This window comes from Rana temporaria, chromosome 6 (assembly GCF_905171775.1).
Source record: "Rana temporaria chromosome 6, aRanTem1.1, whole genome shotgun sequence".
Lineage (NCBI taxonomy): Eukaryota > Metazoa > Chordata > Amphibia > Anura > Ranidae > Rana > Rana temporaria.
The window spans coordinates 511995-524368 of NC_053494.1; the positions used below are offsets into that span (position 1 = coordinate 511995).

Genomic DNA, 12374 nt, shown 5'->3' on the forward strand with positions numbered 1-12374 from the left:
GTGGTGGGGTCGGCGCTGAGACCGGTTTTGGCCGGGGGTCTGGTGTTGCAGACACTTACCGAACGGGCTAAGTCACTGGTATAGGAGCTGGAGGCGCATAATGCTCCTGAGGCCTGTGTGGACCCGGCCGACCAGTTGGTGCAAGGTCTGAAATTTGTCTGTGAGTCGGCCCTGGATACGCTTCCCTTGCTTTCCAGGGCCTCCGCCGCCTTGTGTGGCTGAAGTGTTGGTCTGCGGACCAGTCCTCTTAAGAAGTCCCTGGTGGACTTGCCCTTTAAGGGTGAACGGCATTTTGGGGAGTCCCTGGATGACATCTTAAAAGATGCCACAGGCGGTAAGAGCACTCTGTTCCCGCAATCTGGGAAGGGTAAGGAGCCTCGTAAGCAATGGCCCTCATTTACTGCCCCCAAGCGTTTTTTTTCGCCCGCCAAGTGCGGCAGGAAAACGTTTCCAGGGTGCTAAGGCATCCACTGAAGAGCAAAAGCACCCCTGGTACTGCAAGCCTGCGGACAAGCCTGCCTCTGCATGAAGGTCTGCCCCCACCCGCATCTCGGGTGGGGGGCCGGCTTCGCAAATTTGCGCTCGGTGGAGGTCTCTTCTTTCCGACTGTTGGGTTTGCGAAGTAGTTTCCTCGGGGTACAAGATAGTTTCTTGTCCACTAAACAGATTTTTTCCCTCCAACCTCCGGCTTCCTCCGGATTGCCGGAAGGATCTGTCAGGGGCTGTCCAGGACCTGCTGGTCAGGGGCGTGATTGTACCGGTTCCCTCAACGGAACGGTTTCAGGGGTTTTACTCCAATCTGTTTGTACTCCCCAAGAAAATAAAGATAAAAGGTCTGCAGTCACCGGTGATACACCTCCATCCCTGTATGCATATGCAGAAAAAACGTCGCCCTTGGGACTTTAAATGAGGCGGTCACAGTTTGCCACGGAGTAACAAAAATAGTAACAGTATAAATGTTTTTATTAAAATAAATGTACATACATGAATAATGCAGCATGGTAGCTCAGCCAATGGATTTGCACATAATAAAGGGTAATTAAAATTGATACAAACGTTATACAATGCAGTATATACAAATGCACGCATCAAAGAACCCGACGCACGTTTCACAAGATCATTGCTCGCTCATCAGGGGTGGATGCGGATGCAATGTTTCTAAAATAGATAAAGAGATGTGTAACAGCGGTAAATGCAAGAACAATGGCAGAATGGGCCAGAACCAAACAGGCCCAATACTTACCAATGAACGAAGCCAGTGTCTCCATTGCTGAAACCCCAAATGGACGGCAGCAGCCAAAGTGTGACACGGGAGCTGAGGGGGGAGAAAACAGACACAGATACCCCCAGGGAGGACGTCAAGCGGCAGACATGGCACGGGTAAATATGAATGGTTCCAATTGTCTCAGTATGAGTGGTCCCAATTGTCTCCCTCGCAGGAACGGTTTCAGGGGTTTTACTCCAATCTGTTCGTGGTCCCCAAGAAGGAAGGGGTCCGTCCAATCCTGGACCTCAAGGCCCTCAATTGTTTTGTCAAAGTGCAAAAAATTTGGGATGGAGACGATTCGCTCGGTGATAGCGGCACTCCGTCAGGGGGACTTTCTGGCGTCCCTGGATATCAAGGACGCGTACCTACATGTTCCAATATGCATAAAGCATCAGATTTCTGCGCTTTGTGATCGGGGTGGACCACTTTAAATTTGTGGCCCTCCCGTTCGGCTTGGCCTCGGCACCGCCGGTTTTCACCAAGGTGCTCGCCCCGATACTAGCCCTGCTGAGGCAGCGAGGGATCGCTATCGTGGGATATCTGGACGACCTACTCCTGCGAGCTTCCTCAGAATTAGAAGAGGACGTGTCTATCACGTGTCCGACTCTCCAAGAGTTTGGCTGGCTTCTGAATATCCAGAAGTCAGTTAGTTCCATCCCAGAGACTGGAATACCTGGGGCTAGTCCTGGATTCCACGGAGGCGAGAGTGTTCCTCCCGACGGAGAAACTGAAGACCATGCAATCTGCAGTAAAGCAGTTGTCGACCCAGAAGTGGTCGTCTCGTCGATTCTGCATGAGCGTTCTGGGTCTGATGGTGGCCTCTTTCGAGGCGGTCCCGTATGCCCAATTCCGCACCAGGGAGCTACAGAAGGAAATTGTCACGTTGGGACAAGCTCCCGTCTTCTCTGGATTACCAGATTCAGTTGAGCCATCTGGTCAAGTCTTCCCTGGTGTGGTGGCTGACGTCTCCGGTGCTTCGGACCGGGAAGTCTTTTCTACCGTGCCGCTTGGGCGGTGGCCACGACGGATGCCAGCCTCTCCGGTTGGGGGACCCAGTCAGCCCAGGTGCATTGGACCGATGTGGCGTACGTCAATCATCGGGGAGGCACAAGGAGCTCAGCTGCAGCGACGGAGGTCGCACACATCCTACGGTGGGCCGAAAGGTCCTTTCCGGCTCTTTCGGCCGTGTATGTTCCGGGAGTACAGAATTGGCAAGCCAACTTCCTAAGTCGCACTACCCTGGACCAAGGAGAGTGGTCTCTACATCCGGAGGTGTTTCTGAGTCTGTGCCGAAAGTGGGGCGCTCCGGACATGGACCTCCTAGCGTCCTGTCTCAATCGGGAAGGTGCCACGGTTCATGGCCAGGTCAAGGGACCCGTGGGCGGACGCGTCAGACAAGTTGGTGTCGCCTAATCTACGCCTTCCCTCCTCTGAAGCTTCTTCCTCACCTGCTGCGCAGGGTGGAAGCCGAAGGGGTTCCGACAATCCTGATCGCCCCAGATGCGCTGCTCCGCTCCTGGTACATGGACCTGGTGGCAGACGTCCCCTGGCGTCTACCCCTGAGAGAAGATCTTCTGTCGCAGGGTTTGATCTTCCATCCTGCTTTACAGTCGCTGGCTTTAACGGCGTGACTGTTGAAAGCCAGGTGTTGAAGGACCGGGGCCTATCGGGCTCGGTGGTTTCTACCATGCTGCGTGCGCGAAAGTCTACTTCTAGGAGAATTTACCATTGTACGTGGAAGGCCTACATCTCTATGTGTGAGGAGATGATGTGGCACCCCCGTACATACATGGTGTCCCGGATTCTGCTGTTTCTACAGCGGGGAGTGGATCAGGCTCTCGCCTTAACTACGGTCAAAAGTCAGATTTCTGCTCTGGCTGTTTTACTTTCAGCGACCCTTGGCAGCGCACTCCTTGATACGTACGTTTGTGCAGGGGGTCCAAATGTGGCCCCTCCGGTGCGCCCTCCATTGCCTCCATGGGACTTGAATTTGGTCCTCTCGGTGCTTTAACAAGCTCCCTTTTGAGGACATTCGGAAGTTCCCCTTGTTGACTCTGTCCCAGAAGGTGGTTTTTCTGGTAGCAATTACTTTGGTCAGACGGGTGTCTGAACTGGTGGCCTTGTCCTGCAAGGCTCCCTATTTGGTCATCCATGAGGATGAGGTGGTGCTGCGGCCGCGGCCGCCTTTTCTCCCGGAGGTTGATTCGGCTTTCCACAATAATGAGGACATTGTTCTTCCATCCTTATGTCCTCAGCCGAAAAACCAGAGGGAGGCCACTTTACATTCCCTGGATGTGGTTCGGGCCCTACGCGCGTACTTATCGGCTACGGCTCCGTTCCGGAAGTCGGACTCACTGTTCGTGTCGGTGAGTGGTCCTAAAAAAGGCCTAGCAGTCTCGGCCACCATTTCTAGGTGGATCAGACAGGTTGTGCTTCAGGCCTATGTCCTGAAGGGGCGGGCACCTCCCTTTCGGGTTAGGGCGCATTTGACCAGAGCGATCGGGGCCTCTTGGGGTTTCCGTCATAAAGCCTCTGTGTTACAGGTGTGTAAGGCAGCGACCTGGTCGTCGGTCCACACTTTTTCAAAGTCTTACAAGGTGGATGTGAGTGCATCTTCGGATGCCTCCTTCGGCCGCAGGGTGTTACAGGCGGCAGTTTATGGTTGGAGTTCCTCCGTTGAGTAACTCCGGTTTTGTTTGGGGTGAAGCTTTGTTTGCTGTGTTGTTTTCCCACCCCTCGAAATTTTGGACACTGCTTGGGGACGTCCCTAAGGTCAAAGGCTGCTGTGTCCGTCCATGAATGGAAGAGAAAAAAGGATTTTTGTACTCACCATAAAATCCATTTCTCTGAGTTCATGGACGGACACAGCACCCACCCCTCCTTGGTTTGTACTGCTTGTTAAGAACTGGAGCTGCTAGAACAGGGTTTGGTTTATATACGGGGAACCACGCCCCCTGGGAGGAGCTGCACTGAAGAAATTTGATAACACTTTAAGTGCTGTATTTCTGCCTAACTCTCCTGGAAGGAAGCGGATATAACCCTAAGGTCAAAGGCTGCTGTGTCCGTCCATGAACTCGGAGAAACTGATTTTACAGTGAGTACAAAAATCCTATTTTTACCGCAAAACGGTGCTATTTATTTTTTTGTTTAATATACTTCAATGGAGAAGCTGCAGAAAAGCATGGAATGTGTTTTTGCGGCAATTTGTGTTTTGTAATCTGCCCGGCAACAAATTGGCCCAAAAAAAATGTAAAAATGTTGTGTGTGTGTGTGTGTTTTTTTTTTTTTCTTTTTTTTTTTTTTTTTTTAAGGCTATTATGCGATTAATCGAAACAATCGGTCAACCAATCGATTATGAAAATAATCGTTAGTTGCAGCTCTAATAAGGTCTACCACAAAGCCTTCTCTATGGGGAAAGGGCGCCCCCACTCTGAGGAGTGAATGTCTTTTACAGTTTGCTTTGATCTGGGTTCTATTGGTGTAAAAAAAATACAGTGCTGACAATACCCCCCCCCCCCCCCCCCCCCCAAATCTACCGGAAGACAGATTTACAGACGGGCATGAAACCATCTCCTGTCCTGGAGTGGTATTTCTGGTCCCTCTGGGGGAGGGGATGGGTTCAAAGGATTCTATTAAAACCTTTTCACTGTACAAAAACGCAACGGGTATTCAACCAATCCTGAAAATCCCTTAATAATGGCCTTCAAGTTCCAGCATTCCACAAGGTCAGTTATGGCCTCTCTGAGACACGGGGAATACGTGGCGTCCATGTATGCGCATCTACACACTCCCATTTCCCCCCTCTTCTGGGCTTCACCACCAGACAAACCCTTCCCATTTATCGCACTGCCACTCGCCTATCTACTGCACCCCGACTCGGGGTATTCAGGTCAGAGTACCCAGACAACCTTCTCAAGGACTCCTCTCCATCAAACCGATCTGCAAATGTCTAAACTACTCCAGATTCTTGAGGCCTTCAGTTATCTGTAGGTGGTCCGGTATAAACCTCATTCTGTTGGTGGGTTGTATCTAAGCATGTCCTGTTATTAGGTTGTCCTGTATAGACCTCATTCGGTTGGTGGGTTGTATCTAAGCATGTGCTGTTATCTTTAGGTTGTCCTGTATAGACCTCATTCGGTTGGTATCTAAGCATGTGCTGTTATCTTTAGGTTGTCCTGTATAGACCTCATTCGGTTGGTGGGTTGTATCTAAGCATGTCCTGTTATCTTTAGGTGGTCCAGTTTAAGCAGCAGTCTCGTCTGGAAGCCAAGCGGAAGAAAGCTCTGGATCTGCAGTTGGACTTCATAGTGGGTCAAACGGAGAAATACTCCGACCTCCTCAGCCAGAGTCTAAATGAGACCGCACCCGTCAGCAAGACCAGTTCATCCTGCTTTGGGTCTTCTCAGGGAGGATCGCTGAGAACCAGCCCAACACCATCTGTGTGCCAGAAAGGTGAGAAGGGGGGAGGATTGGCTTCATGGTGCACTGATAAAACAGGTCCTTGCCTGGCTACGTAGGCTTGGATTTGGTAGCTGGTGCTATAGAAACTCACCTCTGCAATGGATTAGTGTCGGTGTGTGATACTGTATTATGCAGAGAAGGACACACCATGCCCCTTCCCGAAACACGCCAACACCCCAGTGGTGCCATACCCCCTGCCCGGAACACACTACCATTCCCCCTCCCCGGGACACGCCACCACCCCAGGGCTTCCCTTCCCTCCCGGCACACGCCACTTGGCAGGTGCTCCACTTTCTCCCTCTCTCCGATGTAGAAATAATTGCATTCTGCATGGCATCTGACCATTTCTTTCTCCTCCAGACGGAGAATTTCTCCCTCATGAGGATGAGGCGGAGGAAGAAGATGATGAAGAGACGATAGAGATTGAGGAACGTCAGGATGGAAATGACGCAGAGTCCCATCGCCTTGAACTGGAGCTTCTCAAACGAGAGAGTGAGCTTCCCCTGGATGAGCTCCTTCAAAGTCTTCCGCCTCAGATCCTCCAAGAAGAGGCTGACATAGAGGTAGGTCTGGGGGGTATGATAGTGGGGTGCAGAGAGGTAGGTCCTTCCCTTCTTTGGGGGGTGTGATAGTGGGGTTCAGAGAGGTAGGATCTTCCCTGGGGGGGGGGTGATATTGGGGTGCAGCACACCTAGCTCTTGATATAAGACTGGGTCAGCAGTAAAGGTCGGGAGTAATTATCGTTTCTGTCCCGCAGGATGCCGAATCTGAACAGGACGACGACTCAGAGGAAGAAGACAACATTGTAGCGGAGGAAGATGATGAAGAGTTCACAGCCAATGAGGAGGAAGGTCTGTTATAGACATGTGAAGTCTCTGCACGGTTCCATGGTCTGCGGGTTCTATTACCACATTGTATGTTACCAGGACAGGAAGTGAGGGACATCTCCCCTGCCGGCTTATGTGTCGGTGGGGAGAGTTCTGCCGGCCCATGTGTCGGTGGGGAGAGTTCTGCCGGCCCATGTGTCGGTGGGGAGAGTTCTGCCGGCCCATGTGCCGGTGGGGAGAGTTCTGCCGGCCCATGTGCCGGTGGGGAGAGTTCTGCCGGCCCATGTGCCGGTGGGGAGAGTTCTGCCGGCCCATGTGCCGGTGGGGAGAGTTCTGCCGGCCCATGTGCCGGTGGGGAGAGTTCTGCTGAGATCCTGAGTCCACAATAAAGGATGAGAAAATTTGCTTATTGGAGGGGTGGTTCCTCATATTAAGGTGTATTGGGGAGTAGACCATACCCCCCCCCCCCCCCATATCATTGTCTTGTCTTTTTATCACAGCTGAAGATGAAGAGGAGACGATTGCAGCGGAGGAAGCCCTGGAGGGCCAGCAGGACCATACAGAGGAGCTTTCCCAATTGGCTCAGGAAGGTAGGAGAGTCTCCATAGACAGGACATGGCAGCTTAAATTGATCACTGTACAAGACTAACCCTTCCTAGCCAATATCCGGTCATGTAAACCTGAACTTACATTCCCTGGAGGAACACTGTCCTCCAAATATGACTGGTGTGAGGGGGCCTGTTCAGCTGAAGGGATTCTTCGCCTTTCGGTTAGACATGCCTTCACCCAATACCATTTGGTGGCTCTTTCCTCTAGCTTATGTTAGTCTGGGAGCGGCGTATGCGGGCTGGGAGGCGTGAAGTTGTGTTAAATCCATCTCTGCTTTTCGCTTCTGCAGGAGAAATGTCCATAGAAGATCTTCTAAAGAATTACTCGCTGGTACGGACAGATGAGGAGGAGATGGTGGAGCAAAGTGAAAGCAGCCTCATATCTGAGCAGGAGGCATCCGGTAAGTGGCTGCTGGAAGTGACTGTAATAGAATCGGTGATTGTGGTGAGAGGGCATTAATTGGTAAGAGTTGTTGTTTTATAGTCTACTAACCATTGAGATGGGGAATTGCCGAGGAGTGCAACAGGACTGGTCAGCACGGTTAAATGAAAATCTTTCTGAGCAAGTAGATGGGATTCGGTGAAGGAGAGTAACTCTCTTAAAGATTAGACTAGGCATGGAGGGTAGAATAGTCCTCTGAGAGATTGGACCCAGAGGGTTTCAAATAGTTCTCTATGAGATGGAACACGGTGGGTGACAATAGTCCTCTGGCCCATTAGGACGCAGAGCAGTCCTCTTATCGATTTAGATAAGTCTCGGTGAGGATTGGTGCAGTCGGCATTTGGTCTCAGTGAGGACTGGTGGATTCATGGTCATCTTGTGCTTGGTTATAGTGAGGACTGGTGGAGCCGGTTTTTGGTCTTTGTATGGAGCTGTGGTAATTTTGCTCCGGTATTGTATTTTGGTGAGAACTGGTGGAGTCGGTGTTGGGTCACGTTGAGGAGTTGTGGTGATCTTGTTGTAGTGTTAGGTCACTGTGAGAAGTTGTCATCTTGTTGTGGTGTTGGATCTTGGTGAGGACTGGTTGAGCCGGTGTTGGTCTTGGTAAGGAGTTGTGGTCCTCTTGCCCCAGTGTTGGATCTCAGTGAGGACTGGTGGAGCCGGTGTTGGTCTTGGTAAGGAGTTGTGGTCCTCTTGCCCCAGTGTTGGATCTCAGTGAGGACTGGTGGAGCCGCTGTTGGTCTTGGTAAGGAGTTGTGGTCCTCTTGCCCCAGTGTTGGATCTCAGCGAGGACTGGTGGAGCCGGTGTTGGTCTTGGTAAGGAGTTGTGGTCCTCTTGCTCCGATGTTTGATTTTTGGCAAGAACTGGTGGAGCCGGTGTTGGTCTTGGTAAGGAGTTGTGGTCCTCTTGCTCCGATTTTTTTTTTTGGTAAGAACTGGTGGAGCCGGTGTTGGCCTTGGTAAGGAGTTGTGGTCCTCTTGCTCCGATTTTTTTTTTTGTAAGACCTGGTGGAGCCGGTGTTTGGTCATCTTGTTCCAGTGTTGGGTATGACACAAGTTCTTCCGTTCAGAATGTGATTCATCGGACTGTGAATCGGAGGGGGTGGAGTTTCTTGTGAAGCAGCAGGATGAGGATGTCGGTACTGACCAATCGCAGCAGGAAGCTCCAGAACCCAAGAAAGAGATCACTGATATAGCCGCCACCGCCGAATCATTGCAGCCCAAGGGATACACATTGGCCACTACACAGGTACTCTTTTTATATGTTTATTCTCGATGTCGTCATGTTGTACCTGAGCTGTGTGCACCATCCCCTCTCTGAGCGCCCGTTGTACATTCATGTGACCCTGGTGGTGAGGGTGCTTTTCACATGTTATGTTCATTCCCAGGTGAAGACCCCAGTCCCCTTCCTCCTGCGAGGAGATCTCCGGGAATACCAACACATCGGCTTGGAGTGGCTGGTCACCATGTATGAGAAGAAGCTAAACGGGATCCTGGCTGATGAGATGGGATTGGGGAAAACCATCCAGACCATCTCCCTGCTGGCTCACCTGGCCTGTGAGAGAGGTACGTTCCCCTAATATCCCCTCGGGTGACCTCTTTAGGATCCCGACCCTTCCAGAAAAAAATCACTGACGACTCTGCTCTTCACTTCCAGGAAACTGGGGTCCTCATCTCATCATTGTTCCAACCAGTGTCATCCTGAACTGGGAGATGGAGCTGAAGCGCTGGTGTCCCAGCTTCAAGATTCTGACCTACTACGGGAACCAGAAGGAACGCAAGCTGAAGAGACAGGTGAGGGGGTGAGGCGGGGGGTTCTCCTTTATCACAGCCAACAAGGAGACTGAATCTAACATTGTACGCTGAAGCCACAGCTCTACTCCTATGAAGTAACACAAGCTAATATTAGGGGGGATGTCTCTGACCGGGGAGTGAGAGTGGGGGATGTCTCTGACCGGGGAGTGAGAGTGGGGGATGTCTCTGACCGGGGAGTGAGAGTGGGGGATGTCTCTGACCGGGGAGTGAGAGTGGGGGATGTCTCTGACCGGGGAGTGAGAGTGGGGGATGTCTCTGACCGGGGAGTGAGAGTGGGGGATGTCTCTGACCGGGGAGTGAGAGTGGGGGGATGTCTCTGACCGGGGAGTGAGAGTGGGGGATGTCTCTGACCGGGGGGGGGGAGAGTGGGGGGATGTCTCTGACCGGGGAGTGAGAGTGGGGGATGTCTCTGATCACTACAATAATACACATCACTACAGCCTCTCTCTATTTACAGGGCTGGACAAAAGCCAATGCCTTCCATGTGTGCATCACATCTTACAAACTGGTTCTGCAAGACCACCAGGCCTTTCGCCGGAAGAACTGGAGATATCTCATCCTAGACGAGGCCCAAAATATTAAAAACTTTAAATCTCAGCGCTGGCAGAGTCTTCTGAATTTTAACAGGTGAGATGTGCTAGGTGCGCTGACGCTCTCCTCCCCGCCCCGAACACTTTCCTCCCCGCTTCTCTCGCCTCTCTGCGATCGCTGACCGTTCTCTCGCCCCTCTCCGATCGCTGCCCGTTCTCTCGCCCCTCCTCTGATCACTCTTCTCTCGCCCCATGTTCGTTTTGTGAGCGGTTTGCTAAGTTTGCCATTCTCCCTAGTCAGAGACGACTGCTGCTCACCGGGACACCGCTGCAGAACTCGCTGATGGAACTGTGGTCTCTGATGCATTTCCTGATGCCCCACGTCTTCCAGTCACACCGAGAGTTCAAGGAATGGTTCTCCAACCCGCTGACTGGCATGATTGAAGGGAGCCAGGAGTACAACGAGGGCCTGGTGCGCAGGCTGCATAAGGTGAGACCTGGAGAAGAGGGGGGGGGGTTCTGCCTTAATGGGAGGGAGGGCCTGGGGAGACCAGGTGAGTCTAGTGGGACTGAATGCCATAATTGGGGGGGGGGGGGGGGAGTCAGGACAAGTGGGATCCGCAGTGGAGGTGCTGCAGAACAGGTGGAAGGATAGGTTTTCCTCACTCCTTGTACTCCTTCTGCAGGTATTGCGCCCTTTCCTGCTGCGCAGAATTAAAATAGATGTGGAGAAGCAAATGCCCAAGAAATACGAGCATGTCATCTACTGCCGGCTGTCCAAGCGTCAGCGCTTTCTGTATGATGACTTCATGGCACAAGCCGCGTACGTATGATTGCATTTTATGACTGTGTTGTACTATGACAGCCTCCTCTTGTGCTGGTGGTCCCCTCTCGTGTGGTGGTCCCCTTTCTCCCTTTGTGGTGGTTGTGACGGCGGCCCTCTTCCCTTTGTGGTGGTTGTGGCGGCGGCCCTCTTCCCTTTGTGGTGGTTGTGGCGGCGGCCCGCTTCCCTTGTGGTGGTTGTGGCGGCGGCCCTGGTGGTGGCCCTCTTCCCTGGAGGTGGTGGTGGCCCTCTTCCCTAGAGGTGGTGGTGGCCCTCTTCCCTGGAGGTGGTGGTGGCGGCCCTCTTCCCTGGAGGTGGTGGTGGTGGCCCTCTTCCCTGGAGGTGGTGGTGGTGGCCCTCTTCCCTGGAGGTGGTGGCCCTCTTCCCTGGAGGTGGTGGTGGTGGCCCTCTTCCCTGGAGGTGGTGGTGGTGGCCCTCTTCCCTGGAGGTGGTGGTGGTGGCCCTCTTCCCTGGTGGTGGTGGCCCTCTTCCCTGGAGGTGGTGGTGGCCCTCTTCCCTGGAGGTGGTGGTGGCCCTCTTCCCTGGAGGTGGTGGTGGTGGCCCTCTTCCCTGAAGGTGGTGGTGGTGGCCCTCTTCCCTGAAGGTGGTGGTGGTGGCCCTCTTCCCTGAAGGTGGTGGTGGTGGCCCTCTTCCCTGGTGGTGGTGGTGGTGGCCCTCTTCCCTGCTGGTGGTGGCCCTCTTCCCTGCTGGTGGTGGCCCTCTTCCCTGGTGGTGGTGGCCCTCTTCCCTGGTGGTGGTGGCCCTCTTCCCTGGAGGTGGTGGTGGCCCTCTTCCCTGGAGGTGGTGGTGGCGGCCCTCTTCCCTGAAGGTGGTGGTGGTGGCCCTCTTCCCTGAAGGTGGTGGTGGTGGCCCTCTTCCCTGAAGGTGGTGGTGGTGGCCCTCTTCCCTGGTGGTGGTGGCCCTCTTCCCTGGTGGTGGTGGCCCTCTTCCCTGGTGGTGGTGGTGGTGGTGGTGACCCCTCCTGTGTGGCAGCCTTTCTTCCTTGTGGTGGCAGCCCCCCTCCCATGTCGTGACGCTTCTCTTTGCACTGTTTTTGCAGGACACGAGAATCTCTTGCCAGCGGGCATTTTATGAGCGTGATTAACATTCTCATGCAGCTTCGGAAGGTGTGTAACCATCCCAACCTGTTTGACCCGCGGCCCATCCATTCACCCTTCATAACCAGCGCCATCTGCTACAGCGTCCCCTCGCCGGTGCTACACGCTTTGCAGCGACATCCACTCGAGGCAGGTACAGGGCTTAAAGGGGGAGGTGTTTGGGATTGGGGGGGCAGATTTGGGGAGTCACGGGGCTGATTTTCTTCTATGGTTGCAGTACGTGGACACGTCCTGGTTTGATCTGGTTAATCTGGAGGGCCATGTGAGTCGTTACGAGAGCGACATCTTCCTGTCCCGCCATAAGCCCTCCCGCCAACTTATCCAGGAAATTGCAGACTCTCCGGAACCACCTCCCAGGCCACGCCCACTAAAGATGAAGGTGAACAGGTGTGTTTGGTGTCCGGCCTTCTTTTCATCCTTTTTGTTTGTCTGTCCGTCCTCGCCAAGATGACTCCTCCTCTTCCTCTTCTCCTATAGGATGCT

General features: G+C 53.2%; 1 protein-coding gene across 8 annotated transcripts in view; it reads left to right on the plus strand.

Moving 5' to 3' along the window:
- LOC120942879 (Snf2 related CREBBP activator protein) overlaps positions 1-12374 on the plus strand; it is a 57365-nt gene that overhangs the window by 21795 nt on the left and 23196 nt on the right. For 6 of the 8 annotated variants that reach the window (XM_040355808.1, XM_040355813.1, XM_040355810.1 and 3 more), the window contains 15 exons: positions 5500-5719; positions 6089-6291; positions 6486-6579; positions 7056-7145; positions 7454-7564; positions 7595-7598; positions 8671-8854; positions 8994-9171; positions 9263-9399; positions 9878-10047; positions 10248-10440; positions 10637-10773; positions 11834-12020; positions 12109-12278; positions 12369-12374. The exon at positions 12369-12374 is cut by the window's right edge and continues 188 nt beyond it. In XM_040355808.1, coding sequence (XP_040211742.1) covers positions 5500-5719; positions 6089-6291; positions 6486-6579; positions 7056-7145; positions 7454-7564; positions 7595-7598; positions 8671-8854; positions 8994-9171; positions 9263-9399; positions 9878-10047; positions 10248-10440; positions 10637-10773; positions 11834-12020; positions 12109-12278; positions 12369-12374 — 2084 coding nt within the window. Of the gene's footprint in view, positions 1-5499; positions 5720-6088; positions 6292-6485; positions 6580-7055; positions 7146-7453; positions 7565-7594; positions 7599-8670; positions 8855-8993; positions 9172-9262; positions 9400-9877; positions 10048-10247; positions 10441-10636; positions 10774-11833; positions 12021-12108; positions 12279-12368 lie in introns of those variants that run through there. The other 2 variants (XM_040355809.1, XM_040355815.1) reach the window with 2 other exon arrangements.